Source organism: Eptatretus burgeri, chromosome 2 (assembly GCF_056783735.1).
Source record: "Eptatretus burgeri isolate ZD-2024b chromosome 2, Ebu_testis_v1, whole genome shotgun sequence".
In the NCBI taxonomy this organism is placed as follows: Eukaryota; Metazoa; Chordata; class Myxini; order Myxiniformes; family Myxinidae; genus Eptatretus; species Eptatretus burgeri.
In genome coordinates, this window is record NC_140962.1 from 7,797,204 (window position 1) to 7,815,863 (window position 18,660).

The 18,660-nt window shown below is 40.1% G+C and overlaps 1 protein-coding gene across 1 annotated transcript in view; it reads right to left on the reverse strand.

The window, feature by feature from the left end:
• Positions 1-1,104: 1,104 nt before the first annotated feature.
• LOC147031342 (thymus-specific serine protease-like) overlaps positions 1,105-18,660 on the reverse strand; it is a 44,592-nt gene continuing 27,036 nt past the window's right edge. Inside the window, exons 7-12 of the mRNA XM_085862024.1 lie at positions 17,472-17,519; positions 14,963-15,235; positions 10,903-11,047; positions 8,969-9,151; positions 1,652-1,797; positions 1,105-1,572 (exon numbers count right to left, since the gene is read on the reverse strand). Of these exons, the coding sequence (XP_085718150.1) occupies positions 1,528-1,572; positions 1,652-1,797; positions 8,969-9,151; positions 10,903-11,047; positions 14,963-15,235; positions 17,472-17,519 (840 nt within the window). The 3' untranslated portion in view covers positions 1,105-1,527. The remainder of the gene's footprint in view (positions 1,573-1,651; positions 1,798-8,968; positions 9,152-10,902; positions 11,048-14,962; positions 15,236-17,471; positions 17,520-18,660) is intronic.

Here is an 18,660-nt window from a genome sequence, read left to right on the forward strand (position 1 = left end):
CCTTCCAAAGAGCATTCAATGCCAATCTGACGATACACCACCATTTCATCTTACCCTCTGTTCTTACCCATGATTTTTGATACTGCTAATTAACCCAACACCTTTTTTGCAGGTTGCTGTTCTTCCACCCATCTTTTCCTGTTTTGTCATTCGCTTTCTTGTAGGATACATCTATTTCCCCAACTTACCCAATGTGTTGCCTTTTGACAAGCATGGATTTTGCATCCAGATGTATCAATGATTTATGAATGTCAGAGAGTCAAGAGCTCATCTCCATTATTTTGAGCGCCCCCCCCCCCCCAGCCACCCTTCCCCTCTTGTTTGAGGAAATCATTCCTGTGTGCTGTGGGAGGCTAACAGAATGGCCTAGAGATATGGATTCCCACCTGCAAGTTGTATCCCCTGGGTTCAAATTTCGGCTCAGCTATTAACTGTCATCCCAGTGTTTTACAGGCAGGGTGATTCATAAATGTGTGTGATATCCCTCTGATGGATGTGAAACTGGGAATCACATCTGCTGGCATTAGTTGGTGGATGCCAAAGATCCCAACGTGTCCTTTGCAAAGAGTAGCTGAGCTAGATCCAGCACCATGGGCAAATTCCCAATTCCTGCCCGAATCTTAATCGAATGTCAGGACTGGCTAGCTGGTTCGTGAAAGACTTTGGCCAAGCTTCCTCTGGCCAACCCCACAAGGACTTGAGAGTAATTGTGGTCATTAAAAAAAGATGATTTGTGTGTCATGCTCATCGTTCCAATCCTACAAGAGTGAAACATATTGGCATCTTATGGTGTCTCCTCTACCCATCGTTTAGCTTCACTCTCCCGAACCCCATCCTTCTTTCTGCTGAGTGCTCCGATTCACTTGTGTTCACATTCACTTGTCAATGTCCTATGTCTGAGCATCCTTGTCTGCCTATTTACCACCACACCAATCCATTGCATGTTTAGCCTCTCCCTTTTTCCTAAATTCTGTTTTTCAAACATTGTTGAATGGAAAAACTTCCGCTTTTTAGGGTAGACAACAAATTTAAAACAACCATTAATGTTTCTCTGCAGAAACAAAATGATATCCATAATCTAATTGCATTTTCTAAACCATGTGGTACAAACAAAAAACAAACGTTTATTCAAGAACAACAAAACTTCGTAACAAACATGATGAAAGCAGAATACAGTATATAAAAACACAAAAACCAATACCTCCCGACATCATGCATATTAGTATCGTGACTAAAAATTATTCTTCAGCTTAAAAAAAAAAAAAAACACAAAAAACAATTCGGGAAAGGGGCAGAATTTCATTGCATCAAAAAAAGAAATGGCTTTTATCATCATCCAGTGCACAGATATTGCATAATTTGATCGACAACCCATTCAAGGATGTATGCTCAATTTCAAAATAAATTTTTTTATCCCCACCTCAAATATATATTTTTTAAAAACACATCTCTTATGGGATTAGACATCAGGTACATCACCCAAACCATTGCCCTGCCAGCAAACATCCTCGACAACACTGCCACACCTCACTGCACCATCTTCAGCCATGTACCAACTTGAGCCTCGATTTTCTGCGAGAAACATTGAAAAGGAAGTTAAGGACATTATGTGGAGAATATGAAGATTAAAATGCACAAGTGGTGGAGTTACCTGGCGGGCAAGACGGAGCGAACGTGGGTCGGTGCTCATTGCAGAAGGCATGTTGGCGCAATGCGCTGTGCCACGGATGTAAATCGCCGTTTCAGAGACGGTCTCATTCCGCAAAATGCTTAGGGCATGCCAGGGATCAATGTCGCCTGCGGAGGCCATTGGCAAGAGCAACAGCGATGCACATCAGCAACATATGTAGTAAAAATGGAGAGGCTAACTGCAAACTCATGAGGAGTGGTTTACAAAAGCAAAAAATAAAGTTTTTCTATATTCTCCAAACACCAATTAATTGTTGTTACCCCATACACGTAGCGCAAAGTAGGGTAAAGCAACTGGCTCACTCTGTCTATCTAATCAGTCGATTTCTATGACTGAGGAACTACTTCATTGCAATTGAATTTTATATTTTGAACACTAAAACGAATCGGAATGCGAACCTGCAGGTTAGCAGTACTTTGGGCTCTAAATCTGACAAATTGTACAGAATCTCATCCAGTGTCCATGCGCATTTGTGGTAAAGCAATTGCTTCAGTCTGTCTGGCATTCTGGCAGTCAAACAAAATTTAAAATCCTTCCAAAGAGGAAACTTACCATTTTTGGGGACACCATAAAGGACACAAAGAACTGGCATGAATCACTTATTAACGTGTTAGGTAATCTGGTGTAAAAGAGTGCATCAATGGCAGTAAACCTCTCATCAAATGTTTTGTTTTGGTTTTTTTTCCAACAGCCTTTATAACTTTTATTTTATTTCATTTGAATTATATACTTGAACACTGTAGACCAAATTGCTTCGTTTGCACAATTTTCAAAAACCCTCAGTTTTGCAGTATTTGTCCAAAATGTTATCCTGACTCCACCAATCAAATTTGGTGTTCACTTTGAGAGTGGAGTTGGCAGAAGGTTCAGCTTTGGAGTGCTCCTTTTGACCCATCAGCTTCGTATGGTTGCCATCGCGGCCGATATTCAAAGTTCACAAACAAAAGCTAATATAGATCGTGCTCAGAAATGCAAAGCAAGATTTGAAAAGACCCTTCCCATGTCCTTTTTCTCAAGACTGCACAATGCAAGATGTTCTGTAAACTCTCTAGTTTTATAAAGAAGTTGAAGTTCATAAAAGAGCTGGAATGACAAAGCAATAATGACAAGTCAACAACGTCAGGAGAAACACATGGACGTGAGACATAACATAAGCAAATGTCCGACTAAGCATATAAGGCTTATTGAGAATAGAAAAGCTTATATACAGCAGTGCTTGAGACAACATGAGATTGTGGAGCAAAAGAGTGGAGATGATTTTGAATCTGAGATTTGGAGAGGGTATTGAAGTATGATTTACTGTATAAACCCAAATACCTGGAAAGGTGACGAGTAGAAGGCAGAGGAAAGGCAAGACTGGAAAGAGACGATAGAAGATTTCGAGAGCACCAACCACTCTGTGGTGAAAGAGAAGGCGGCCCCCTTGACCATCTGGCGAGGGATAGGAATGGATTGGAGGTCTAAGACTCCCAACGGTTCTCAAGGGGTGCAAGATGAGATGCAGCAGTGCCAGCCAAGAGAAGAGAGCAACACTGCTAATGAAGACCTCTTGGACAGTGTTCTTTGACCCGTTTACATTGGAGATGCGTTCCTGAGAAGTGCGACGAATATCGAAACAACGTAAATCAAAGCAATTTTTCTCAGAATAATTAATGGTATAAACGGTGGATGCATTCCTAACATCGCCACTTCACAAATTACATTTGACTTTTTACCTATATTACCATTTTTTTCAATGAGGGTTATGTTAAAATACACATACATATAAATAAAATTAAGAAACCATTACTAGACATATTTAAATAAGGATAAACCTCTTTTAGAAACAGTCAAAGCGGTCAAACTTGGCAGTACCTCTTCTTCCTCCTCCTTCAATGAACGTCGGCATTTTTATAGATAGTACTCACCGTAGTCGGAGTCAAACTTCATAACCCAGCAACGTTCGCCATAACCCATTTGATGAATAATATCTAATTTCACTTCCAAGGTAACACTTTTACAATGGCTCGTGGCCAATCTATTTATTTATTTGCGATGTAATGTGCAGTAGTTCTTTCAGCGATTTTGTGATCTCCAAATTTGGTGCTTTAGCGATGTTTTCTGGCATCTTTATCAGTCTTGTAAGTTCTGAAAATGCTTGAGAATAAAAGGTACTGTATGGCTTTTAAAGCAACGTCAGTGTGAGTTGAAGCGACGCAAGTCGGGTAATGGTATTAATAATGTGACAACGTATTTGCAAAAAAGGTGTGAAAAGGAGAGATGTAATTCGGGGTATTACTTACATTGGTGCAGGCTGATAATGTCCAAATTTATATTAAAAAACATAATGGGGTGGTTTTTATTATGACGTACAATACTCCTAGGCTGTGTTTGGCCATAGAGGTATGTGTCGAAGTTTTCTGCACAAGAGATACAAGGCCAAGGGGATCAAAAATTCTCCAAAGGTTAAAAAAAAAAAAATATATATATATATATATATATATATATATATATATATATATATATATATATATATATACACACAATGTTGAGGCTCATATAAGAGCTAACACACAAAATGTACAACAAGGGGAGCAGAAGACAAGAGGGATGGGAGAGGGAAGCACAAAATAGTGGGGAACAAACAGACACATGAGGAGATCTGTGGAAGGGAGAGGGATGGGGTAGGGCACATGGGGTAAACACGATGGACACTACAGGGACTTTCAAGTCCTCACACGACAGGGACTTTTCAGGAAGAAAAGCAGGGAATTTGAAGAAGGTGGGTTTGGGGTGGATTAGCGGGGGTAAAAAAGATCGAGGTTTTGGATTGGGGAAGATAAGAGGTGGTGGTGAACAGCTATTTTGAAGACCTGGGGGGAAGAATGGGATTGAAGAGAGTGAGGGAGTTTGTTCCACAGGTGGGAAAAGAAAGGAATGAAAGAGTGAAGGTGAGCAGTGACTCTTGATTTTGGTAGTTTAACCAGAAGGGGGTTGCTGGTGGACCTTAAGTGCCCTGCGGAAATATGGGCGGGGCAGATAGCAGACAGAGTCGAGGGGGGGCGGTCTAAGCTGGAGAGGAAATGATAGAAGACAGAAAGACCACCAACCTGCCTGTGGTGAGAGAGTGAGATGCCCAAAGACTCAGCCTCATCGCGGGAGATACCAATAATCTTAAATGCCTTGGTTTCCACAGCGTGAAGCCGAGAAAGGTGAGAGGCAGGAGCACCAGCCCAAGGGGAGAGAAGTACTCCATCAGGCTGCGGACAAAAGCTTTGTACGTGGTCAGGAGCTCAGGTGCACCGAGGAAGGACATTGCATGACGGAGGATGCCCAATCGGCGACTGGCTTTGGGGGCCAGCTTGGAGATGTGGCTTTCCCAGGAAAGATCATGGCAGATAGTGAAGCCCAAAAGTTTGAAGAAAAGGACTTATTCAAGAGAACTGTTGAGAAAGTAGATGGGGTGGCGGGGGGGGGGGGTTCCAGATGGTCCTTTTGGAGAGACATAGTGAGAGTGAGATTTGCCAGAATTGAAAGATATGTTCCACGTGTTCGACCAGTTTGTGATTTTATCCAGATCTGCAGAGAGTGAAGAGGCTACTGCTTGCTGGTCCGAGGGATGACCGATGGTACGACAGAGGGTGGAGTCATCAGCAAAGAGACAAAGAGGATTTTCCAGAAAGATGAAGAGATCATTGATGAAAACGAGAAAAAGAACAGGGCCCAGAACGCTGCCATGAGGAACTCCAGCCTGGACAGGAAGAGGGGATGAGAGAACTCCATTTAGGGCCACACGTTGGCTGCAACAGGAGAGGAAGTCTGCGAGCCATGAGTGGAGATGGCCTTGGATACCATAGCCAGAGAGTTTGGTGACCAATGCGGGGTGCCAGACCGTATCGAAAGCACGTTTACCAATTTACCAAAGTAAATTCACTAACTGATCCTTGAGATGTTTGTGCTTGTAGGACATTCCAGGAATTTGATCAGCTGTCAAACAAGACATGTTGGTTTCGTACAAGACATTTGCACAAAGCACGATGGAATGTGGCTCCCCACTTTGGATATGAACTACCAATCATACATCACACTTGGTGTTTATCAAGTTAGTAATGTCCAAAGTCTTGATGATTAACTGCATCTGACAGAAGACAGTCACAGGACTTGCTGCTCACTCACTACAGACAGCTGAATTTGTGGCCTCTGGTCTTATAAAGCCAGTAATGCCAGGTACCCTTTTTCAGCTTCCCTGTATCATACATGTTCATTGAAATATGTCATCTTTGTTTTCCTCCTTTACAGTCTCATCATCTCTGCTCTTTTCTCTCTCTTCTCCCCATTCTGAACCATTGTCAAATCCCATGTCAATTTATGATCGCTCATGTGCTGTCTGGGGACTTAAGTACAGACAGATTAAGTCGCTTTATTGTCGTCAGTATGTGTGCCACTCAATCCATTGTTGTTCAGCTCTTACATGACCCAAGACACCAGTACACAAAAGTCAACTCAAAGCTTTGGTACCTCATTCTATAAAACCAGCCACAAGTAGAAGTCCACAACTGGACCAATGAGAAGGAATCATGAATCATTTTGATGTCAGAACACAATCAAACCACAAGAATGCTCAGTCCACCTCAACGCTAATCTATCCCTTGATACCCTACAAAATCGAAATGTGTCTTTTTCCGATTTCCAAATGATAAGGGAGGTAAATTTGCGATTAAAAGTCCAAATCTTCTTCTTCTTCTTCTTCTTCTTCTTCTTCTTCTTCTTCTTCTTCTTCTTCTGATTAGTCATGACGTGGCACCCAGAAGTAGACCACCAGATCCGTATTGTTTACGGGTTACATTGAGGGAAGATTTAACTAAAACGGTGAATAATTTTCGATTTTCCACAAATATTCCGAGTCAATACGTCCTTGGTGCTTGTATAGTAAAACAAACCAAGATGGTTTCATGCTACACCAATGGCTGAAACACCCAAAGCTTGCCAGAAATTGGACGAGATTTGTCCTAAATACCCGAATGTGGATCGGGCCGACAAAATGTTCACTTATGTGCTCGGAACATATTACAGAGAACTGGTATGAAACAATAGAGATGGCGAGATCTTGTGGTTATCCGCTAAAATTGAGAGAGAATGTCATACCCATGATTAAGCAGAAGAAACAGCCATTGCTCGAAACTGTAACATCATCTCTACCAGCAACCAGCACATGTGCAGTTGTACACGGATGATTTGAGTGGTGAATCAAATACCTGTTGCCATTGCCTGGCAGTTACTACAAGAGCAACTGAAAATAATTATCTATTATCAACACAAATTTTTACAAAACAAATGAACTATCATCTACTCCTCCATGAGTATTTGACCAAGGACACTAAAACTTTCAGGGACCCCCCCCATCAACCATCCCCCCAACAATGCCCCATCAACCATCACCCCCACAATAACCACCACAATCTCCCCACACAATCATCACCCCCACGATCCTAAACCGCCCCCCCCTTCACCCCTCATCACCCTAACAATACCCCACACGAGCCCACCTCTTCCACCATGCCACCACAATACCCATCACCATCCTACATAACCCACCTCCCCCCTCCACTGGGGAGGGACATCAACACCTCAAGGACATGACTGTGGGACATGGCACGGACACTATTGGCATCCGGGGAAAGTATGAAACGGGACAATCCCGTAACATATAAGACACCTGGTCAGCCTGCGATGGTGCGACAAAGCATTCGTCTCCCATTTTGTCTGCGGTATCCGAGTGTACTGGGCGGTCTCCGTGCTTTCGGGCGATGATGGGTATTTCTGGTCGAGTAACATATAAACGGATTTATCAATGCAAAATCCCTTCCTTATAAACCGTCGGTTAAATGGAAAAATCAAACCCGACTGAGCTGAAGTGATCATGCGATGGCATTTTCATCTAAATAACACTTCCACCTTCTTCCTCTGAATCGCTTGCACAAGGCTCGAAGTGATCCGGCTCCACAATTTCCCCGAAAGCGTTTCCATGACTAATTTTCTCTCCAACAGTTTCTTCAAATTCCCACTGGTCATTTTCAACATTCTGAGAACCTTCGGAGTCACTGACAGTATAATCAGTATCTAAATCCGAGCTCAACAAGCACCGTTTCTCCATGTAACCGCCGTTCAGATCAATATGGCTTCAGGGTGTGACATCACTGGCAAAATCAAAGATTTACCCTCGTGGGCTTGTTTGGCAAAAGGAAGTTTCTCTCTCTCTCTCTCTCTCCCCCCCCCTTCAAATTAGACTGTGATTAATGATCATCAATGGTTCAATTTCAGGAGAAAAAAATTTTGCATATCAAATACATTTCTGCATACAAGAACTCACTGGTTGTACTCAGTGCACATGTTATCTACATACAATATCAGCAAGGCAATGTACAGCACAATACAGGTTAGGTACATATATACATATTGTTGGTTTGGCTGGAACATCATAGTTTTGATCTTCCTATCCCTTTGGCGTTTTCTTTACTGTTTATCGAGTCACGTTCAATAATGCACAATCACCCAAATAAATGGAAGTATTGTGGTTTCATAAAACAGAGGCAGAATTTCAACAAATTCCTTTGAAGTGACAATTTGTCAACGATGATGGTACAATACAATGCATCACAATACAATAACGTTTCCTGACTTTAAATTCAAAAATTTGAATGATAAAAATGATGTGTGTATATATATATATATATATATATATATATATATATATATATATATATATATATATATATATATATATGTATATATGTATATATATATGTATATATATATGTATATATATATATATATATATATATATATATATATATATAAAAATTCAATAAAAAAAAATTATAACTTAAAAAAGTTTTTAAAAAGCTGCACTTTGTCAATGCAGAGAATGAAGTCCATGTTCAGCAGTAGAAACAGGTCGAGTTGAAACACACTTAACCATTGCGTTTTTGACTTGCACAATAAAAGTTAAACTTCATGCAGAGAAAATTTTTGATGACTTGATGCAGTGTGCACCTTCATGCTCACAGCAGCCTCTCAAACAAAGCAAGAATAAAATTTAAATGTAAAGTAAACAACCAATAAAAACGCTATACTTTACCAACCTTTACAGGCAATATTCACTTTCTGTAGACTTGCAATAATGTACGATTTGCTCTCCATACCCCCCCCTCGCTCCACCCCTCCTCCACAACACTTATTTTCATCTTAGACTCACAATATTGAGCTTCAAAACCATTGCAGCTATAAGCACACACTTACCATTCACAAAGAGAATGCGGCTGCCTCGAGGATGTGCAGCACCATAGAACTCATTTGTAAAGGCCACGGAGTGAGTGAGCTCAGAGGCTTCAGTTCCAAAAACTTTTGAACAAGCAATAAGGCTATTATTGAGGCTCATGAACTTGGAGAACGGGCAACCCAGGCTCACATTGCATGTTTGATCTGAAGTCAGAAAAATGATTGGATTATTTTTCTTGGTATTTAATAAATGGGCAGATTAGACATACCAAAAGTTGGAATAAATTACTGAGACTCACCAGAAAAAGAACAATCAATGTAAAATCCTTCATTACAATTTGACTATATATATATATATATATATATATATATATATATATATATATATATATATATATATATATATATATATATATATATATATATATTTTAAAACATCAAAAATTATCAAATGAAATGCATCAGTCAGATAAAACAACCACACAGCATTCTTGAAGCAAAAATAAAAAAACGAGGAAAGCATCAAATGAAAAGCATCCAATCAATTGCTGAAAAATCTTGCAAGAGGCTGAATCACGAGTTCTGCTCCTTACCCAGCACGTTTTGTTTGTTCTTTACCATGTCTATTTCCAGCAAAACTATAATACCCATCTCATTTTTGTCATTTAGCTTTCTGCATCCATCCAATTCTATTCCTCCCTCTAGTTTATCACTTACTAGTTTATCACTTACTCACTCGACACATTGTGTCAGCATACAAACCGTGTTTCCCCATTGTCTTGGGTCACTCACCTGCATTTGATTTTTCATTTATTTATTTTCATTATTTTTTTCATTTACGGATGCTTTGTGAGAGTTCTGTGATTTTTTGTGGCGTATCGGCTTCGATGTCTGTCGGCACACAAAATTAACATGCTTCCCCATTGTCTTGGGTCACTCACCTGCATTGAAAAAAAATGTTTTCCTTTTTTTTTCATTTATTAATATTTTCATTTATGGCTGTTGCTGATGATTGTATGATTTTTTTTCTGTTGTACTGGCTTTGATGTCCATCGGCACACAAAATTTCAGCTTTCTACGTCACCCGGATGGCACCTTGCACTCACCATTTCCTTGCACTATCAGTCAGTGAGTGAATCGGTGGTTCGAAAGAGCTTTATATATTAGATAAGAAATGTGGCTGAGACAGCCTTATTCATTTGTCCATCACACTTTGTGCTGTTCCAAAACCAGAATGGTGAGTGCAAGAGTACACCAAACCAAACCGTAGCTGTTGGGACAGATGCAATACTACACTATTCCCCACAAATCATCTAATTCCACCTTCAACCCTTTATTACTTTGATTCCCAGCAACAAAAGGTTAACGCCTGAAAAATCAGCTTTTATTGCTTCCCATGGCAGTTAACATTCCTCAATCAAGTTCCTGTCGATCTCACAAACTGTTCTACCTGCTCACCAATGCAGATAGACACTGGCCTTCACCAGCAAGACAAATTCTTCATTCTTTAGAAAAATATGTAGCTTTTAATAACCATTGACAATTATAATTGAAGTTCCTACATGACTGGCTTTGGCTTCCTGTCTGCCAGCATTAGTCTGTCGATGTTAAAGATCCCATGGTGTGCTTCATGAAAAGTAAGCGAGCTATCGCTGACATCATGAATATATTCCAAAATTCCTGCCAGGATTTCCTGAGTCTGAGTGACAACCCATCCAAGATTGTAACCCGAGCTATAGAAACTGCTTCAGAAGCACCGACGTTCTGTGCAGAGCATGGCTCATGATCTGATCTGATATATCTGAGCTCTTAAATGCTCATGCAATGATACACAACCTCGCTGAATCATTACATGCACAGAGGAATACAAAAATTGGACAAAAAGACTGGAATTTCAGAGGAAGATTTAACCAAGCAAAGAAAACAAAATCTTATAGGTTGCAGTAGGTACTCACAGTATCCAAATTCGGTACAGGTTTGGAAATACCACTGACGTTCCCCAACGCCGATCATTTTTACCCTCGTGGTGTTTGAGAGGAATTTCAGGAAATGTGCAAAATCAATATCCAAGCAAGGTAAGTCCTCACGCTCCAAGAATTGCTGTAATTAAATAAATGAAAATGATTCCATAAAGTATCTGTGAGAGATAATGTGAATTTACTTTGTCTAATGTTGACAGCACTTGACATGAGGCCAATAACAAATACCATACAACAATAAATAAATAAATAAATAAATAAAAGGAACAGGGAAATCCTTATACCCAGTGCACCAGTTAACGTTAACACTTGTATAAACCAGAGAGTTGGTGTGAAAGCCACCCAATGCTCGCCTGTTTATACATTTATCGTTTTTAAAAGACTAGTCTAATAATTAGTATTTTTTATAGAGCATTGCAGTGAAGTCTGATCCAAATAATTTTAAAGCAATATATGTATTTGTATATTGTAATCAGTAACAAGAGCGCAAGTGAGCACAATATACGCCCGAACAAGAAGGTATATACAGAATTGTGCTACTACATGGAAAACAGCAACCACTTTAGATGACGAACGTATGTCGCGACACACCGTCTCCACAGTCTGTACCTATGTCCCAAATATGAAACGTGAAAGTTGAAAATTTTGGGAGTTAGAGTGCGAACAGGAATGGATGGACGGACAGACAGACAGACAGACGGACGGACGGACGGACGGACGGACGGACGGACGGACGGACGGACGGACGACCGGTATCACATTATACGCCCAGATATATCTATATATATCGGGCGTATAAAAAATAGTGTGGTAGATAAAAACATTAGAAAGGAAAAAATAACTTGCACCAAAATTTTAACATTTTCACACTCACGCTGACGCTGACGCTCACGCTGACGCTCACGCCGGGGGTATCGCTATAGCTCTCTGTTCTTTGAACAGGTGAGCTAAAAACAGAAGATATTTAATTCTTTATTTACGATTGGTGTTAGACATTTTAGAAACGGCAGTTGCCAGGGTTATTACAATTTTTTCGGAGATTAATAAATCGGTGAAGTTTAAATCTGGCAACAATGTGGGTACCTTATAAAGACGTTTCATGAAATACAAGTCTAAAGCCACTGCTTTTCTGTTTCAAAAGTGTCTTTCAGGTTCCAAAAAAATCTAAATTATATTCCGTGTTATGAATGGAAGTGTGGTTTAGGGGAGCACACAAACGCACAGGCACACACACTTTTTTCATGCCAAGATTCAGTTTTCCGTTTCAAGTCATGACTCAGTGAGTTCCGTCTATTCTCCACAATTGTGGAAAATCACATGCTTTTCAAGTCATTTACAAAGTTGATGTAGATATTTTAACAAAGTTGACAAGTGTGATACATTCGTAGGAAGCAATTGAAATAAAAAAATTTTAAACAAACTTTAATATGCAGAAGTAACAATAACGATTAGACATTTTATAATGTGTAGAATTCAAAAGGTAGGGGTATTAACATAGGAGCAATGTATTATTGTAAAAGTACCAGTCTCGAACCAATAATTCTACATTTTGTTGGAAACGGAAATATTCCTACAGTGGTCTGCAAAAGTATTCAATCCCCTCCAAAGTTCACATTTTGATGCTTTCAAATCAAACTTAATATCTCGAGTCTTCACAAACTACTCCAAAGTGATAAAGCTAAAAATGCAGATAAAATGTGAATAAATTAGATCAACGGAGAAAATCAGATGATTCCCAAGTCCAGAAGTATTTAAACCCTTTGCCTAATTAACCCAAAATCACTTTCGGAGCAAATTATTTGACAGGTTATAAAATAAGTATAATAGGTGTCACCTGAATGTAATCAGTGGTTCAACTTAAAAATTAAGCTTCCCCACTTATCGAACGAGTTTTAAGGTGCAACTCACTTGGTCAACCAACAAGGCAAACATGAAGACCAAGGAGCTTTCCAAAGAAGTCAGACACAAAGTGATGGAGAAGCACTGTTAAGGAGAGGGTTATAACTTATAAGAATATTTCAATCACTCGTTATCCATTTTGAGTACGGTGAAATCCATCATTAAGAAGTGGAAGACATATCATACCACCCACACTCTACCCATATCAAGTCGCCCATCCAAACCCAGCAGCCAGGCAAGCAGGAAACTGGTTTGGGATGTCACTGTGAATCCAACAATGACTTTGAAAGATCTGCAAGGATCTATGTCTGAGATGGGGGTCAGTGTTCATCAATCAACAATGTCCCATTCCTTTCACAAAGCTGCCCTCTTTGGACAGGTGTCAAGAAAGAAGCCATTACTGAAAAAGACACATCTAAAAGCAAGTATGGAGTTTACAAAAAAGCATCTTAATGATACTGCAGGCATGTGGAGAAAAGTTTTGTGGTCAGACAAGACAAAAATTGAAAGTTTTGGTCTAAATTCAAAGTGTTATGTCTGACACAAGACTAACACTGCACATCACCCAGTCAACACTATCACTACTGTCAAGCATGGTGGTGGCAGCATCATGTTATTGAGCTGCTCTTCATCAGTAGGGACAGGAAAGCTTGTCAGGATAGAAGGGACAATGGATGGTGCAAAGTACAGGAGAATCCTTGAAGAAAACCTGCTCGAGTCAGCCATGAATCTGAAACTGGGTCGGAGATTCACATTTCAGCAGGACAATGATCTGAAGCAAAGCTAAAGCCACACTGGAGAGGTTGAATAAGAAGAAAATAAATGTTCTTGAGTGGCCCAGTCACAGTCATGACTTGAACCCAATTGAACATTTATGGTGAGACTTGAAGATTGCAGTCCATCAAACATTCCGGCCAAATTTGGCAGAACTAGAGAAATTTTCACATGAAGATTAGGTAAATATTTCACCATCTCACTGGGCAAAGCTGGTAAAGACCTACCCAAAACACTCACAGCAGTCATTCCTGCACAAGGTGCTTACACCCTGGATTGACCTCAGGGGCTGAATACTCGTACAACCAGTGAATTTTGATTTGTACATGTGTTTTTGCAGGTATTCCTGACACGTGACCTCTTTCAACTATAACAGTGTTTAGTTTGAGCTCTTCAGTTATGAAAAAAAGTTCATTTGGAAAAGTTGTTTCTATATAATTTGTAATTCATCTAAATGGGGCATTATTGGTAGGGGGTGAATACTTCTGCAGGCCACTGTATCTCATCAATTTCAATTGAAATGGAAATTGATTACAATGTCGCTCATGTTGGTATTGGACATGGTTCATGGTGTGATCTAGTTGATCTGATTACAGTACAATTATAATTGAGACCAAGTCAGAAGGTACCAACTAAATGATGGTGCTAAATATTAGCATTCATACTCGTGATTATGTTTTTGAGGATGTCAATGCCAACACCACCACAAGCCTTTTGCCAATGGCAACCCGGTTAGTCAGCTGCCAAAATAACAGCACATAATGCAGTCATTGCAATCATGACTTCAATATAATAGTGAGGTCCTCAATTTTCCATGTTGTGCTGCAAAAGTGAAATACCACTTAAATAAACCTTGTGAACTTTGTGTTGCCCAGTAACATCCAAAAATTCCTCTCCAACTCGATAATCAATGTCCTATTTCCACCCCTCCACCCACATCCCCAACCCCAAATTATTTTATACAGATAAGGCCTTGATATTTTTGAACTTCAGCAGCAACTAACTTTGATAGACTTTAGTTGATATGTATGCCTGAATGATAATGATAATAATAATAATAATAATAATAATAATAATAATGATCCGTTAATTGTTGGATTGCCAACAAAATACGATTATGTCAGCCTCAGGGTTCGGAGATTTAAAAGTGATACTCATAGAGTTCATTTTGCCTCTTCCCTGGGGTTGACAACTTGGGCTGATGCGAGCCTGCGTGCTCATGGACACAAGGCAGGTGTCTGCACTTCCCAGCCTGATCACTCTTGCATTATTTCAACAGGTCATAAAACGAACTTAATGTTAAAAATCCAAATCAAAATTTTGCACAGTCAAATGAATAAAGACAAGAAATACAAATGCTCACATTAGCAACAGTTTGCAGAGCACCGTAAGGGCTCATCGTGCTGTTGACCATAGTGTTGCAAAGATCTGCCACATTGATACCGACGAGCTCTCCATTGTACTGCACTGCTCCCATGAAGATGTCAGCAAGGGATGAGACAAGCTGCCCCTGATCTTTCAGAGAGTTGGGGATCGTGCACGTATTGAAGTGTTTTGCCACGTGTTTCACAAATGGCATTCCCTTTTCCAATGCAGCGTCCAGTGTGGAGAAGGCAGAACGTACATTTGCTACACACTTGGAGGGAGAAGGAAGTGGGGGGTGGGGAAGAGAGGAATAAAGTAGAAAGAGCATGTACCAAATTGACTCATTTATTGAATCTGCTTATCCTAGTGCTTCATCAACTGCTAGTTTCTCATTTTTAATACAATGTGTTTCAAACATGTTTAGAGGATAGGTATGAATGTGTTACGTATGCAAATAGTTCCTGGGCTATTTAAATCTCGACAAATACTCCAACCACCTAAATCCTGCTATTAATTTGCAATTGGTCACTGGCTTTGACACAAATACAAATTTTTATTATGGACCCGATGAATCAAAAAGCTACCTATATTGACAAACTTTCAAATGGAGCACCTCGCCGCCATTAGCGCATTTAAATAGCATCAGATGTGGCAATAAATGCATCTTTGCCACCTCCATCCATACCTCGTTAAAATCCTGTGTGGGCACAGGCAACTTGCTCGTCATTACAAATCATCAGAATTGTCCACCAGAGGGTACACTGCAAGGTCAACGACTTAATCACTATGGAGCTGGTGGGCATCCAACCTCTCCTACTGCCTTCAAACAGGCTTCACCCCATCCTCACTCTGTCATATGTTCATTTGCAAAATCCAACCAGGTGTAATGCGTGAAGTGAACATCCTTCTCCTTAACCACATCCATTTATTTCTCCTCTACCTCAACATTATCAGCCAACTCAACCACCACATCATCAAACATCATTCTACCACTCCACAACCTCAATGACATTTAGCTGCTCTTCCTACTGATCAGAGACTCATCCACATCCACATCCCCATCAACTTCACTCTCCAGGTCTTGGTGCTCTCTCTCGTGCTCTCTCGTGCTCTCTCGTGCTCTCTCGTGCTCTCTCGTGCTCTCTCTCTCTCTCTCTCTCTCTCTCTCTCTCTCTCTCTCTCTCTCTCTCTCTCTCTCTCTCTCTCTCTCTCTCTCTCTCTCTCTCTCTCTCTCTCTCTCTCTCTCTCTCTCTCTCTCTCTCAAAATAATTTGTTATACTTTTCCACAGGTTGTGGAACAGAAAACATAAACGTGCCTTGTATTTCTACTCCCTACAGGCTTATCAAACCCCACATCTGTAAGTGACATATTTTGATGTGCGTAGGTATGGTTTAGGTATTCATTGAAACCACACATGCAATGTCCTTATTCTTTCTGTCCCGATGTAGCTTTTACATCAACCTTTCAAGTCTTCCTACGTCTCCAGGAGCCTTGAACCAATCCTTTAAACAAATCCCACAAGTTATATATGCCTGGGGTTGGCTTAATGGTTAGGGGTCCTGAGTTCAAATCCCGTTTCTGTTGAATTAATACCTGGTGGGGTTGACTCAGCCTGTCATCCTTCTGAAGTCGGCAAAACGAGTACAAGCTTGCTGGAACGATTGAGCCGTTCGAGTATCCAGTGTCGGAGTGGCGACCCTTCCAGGATTGTGCCCAATCGCCCAGCAGACTGCTTTGGCAGCACCAATGCTCTGGACAGAGTGTGGTCCCAATGGATGGATGGATGGATGGATGGATGATGGATGATGGATAAGTTATATTGACAGAAAGGTATTACATTTCATTTGTTCCCTTTATTTTTTGGCCTGCTCCTGCCCACATTTTCAGGTTTGAAAGTAACAAACTTCAACAGCATACTGTGTCTGTTTCCACTTTTAGTCGTGTGTGTGTGTGTGTGTGTGTGTGTGTAAATATATATATATATATATATATATATATATATATATATATATATATATATATATATATATATATATATATATATATATATATATATATATATATATATATATATATATATATATATATATATATACACACACTATTAGTTTGGTGACTGGATTTAACACCAATATATAGTGGATATTTAGGCTGACTGATATTGTCATCTCTTCTGGGCATTGCTTTAAAATGCTGTGATTCTGAGTTTTAATCACACAGTATCTGATTTGTATCTTGCAAGTCATCAAAATATCCCCTAATATCTTTATTCACAAACTCCAACATACAAGCCTTGAGACATTGAAAAAATAAATAAACAAACACATTGATCAGTTTATCCCACCATTTGTTCATGACTGTGGATTAGTTTTAATGCTTTATTAACAGTCAACAGACAAACAATGGAGCATAATCAACTTTTTGAAATAGAGCATAAACTGAAAATGTATACACAAAGAAGCACAAGAATAAATGAATGAAGGAGTTGCAAGAATTTATCACTCACCTCCTTGGACCCTTCAATCATGGGATCAGATAAGCTGTTTGCCACCACCTAGGGAGGTGGGCATTGAGAGGATTAAATATTGCAAATTTTGTAAAATCATTCATCTTAAAAACTGTCAGACTCCATGTAGCTGATTTAATTCTGGAAGTGGCAGGATAGCTCAGCTGGTACCATACTCAGACGTGAGCTATTTGGTTCCAAGTTCAATCACCAATTGGGTCACATTTATTCAACCAAAACTACCATTCTATTGTTATTCAGTTGGGGATGTAGACTCTCAGAATGTTGGCCCTAAGATGTGGAAATGAGGATTACTGATGAGTCTGAATTTAGGTTGTCAACGTTAAACCCCACGACATCTTTCACAATGAGCTGGTTGGACAGCATGGAGGCAACCGAATGCATTATGTCCATCCATGACGTTTTGCAACCCCTTTCTCCCCCTCCGAGTCAAATCTGGTGGATGGGTTAGGACAGGTGACTGTTGACAGAGTCTAATCATCACATTTCAGGCCTTAAGGCCCGGTCACACGTTGACGTTTTAGCCAGCGATGGCAACGTATTAAAATGTATGTAAAACGCTGGCTGACGTTGAACTTTTGATGTTTTTTTTTTAAGATTCGGACGTATTCATAACGAGTTGGTCGTATGCATAACATATTAGTAATGGACACAGAACGTTTCGTTGTGTTATAGATAACTTATACCAACGAATGCTGAACCTGTTATTGGCCTACACAACCTATGCCCAACGATAGTCTAACTTCAGCATAGCGCGTTGCACGCATCGCCGACGATGTCGTGACGTAGCCTATTAAAAGGCTGACGAACAACGATTCGAATCATAACTGCCGTAGAAATGGAAGTGACAACATCGCGGTCACACCTTGGCGATATTGCCAGCGTATGCCGACCGAAGAAAAATGTGTCTAAAACGTTGGGGGCATGTCAAATACGGTATGAGTAAGTTTGGTATACGTGAGTAGAACGCTAAAGTATGCTATCATACGTCGTAGTAAGTAGAGTACGTCAAGAAATTTAAAACATGTTCAAAATTTTACGATGTACTCGGCGTATGACACACGTTCCACATGCGATGGGGATAAGTTTTACACACGATATGCGGACGCTTACACACGTCCACAAAGGCTACTAATAAGCTACTCATAAGTCGAAACACGTCGCGGTA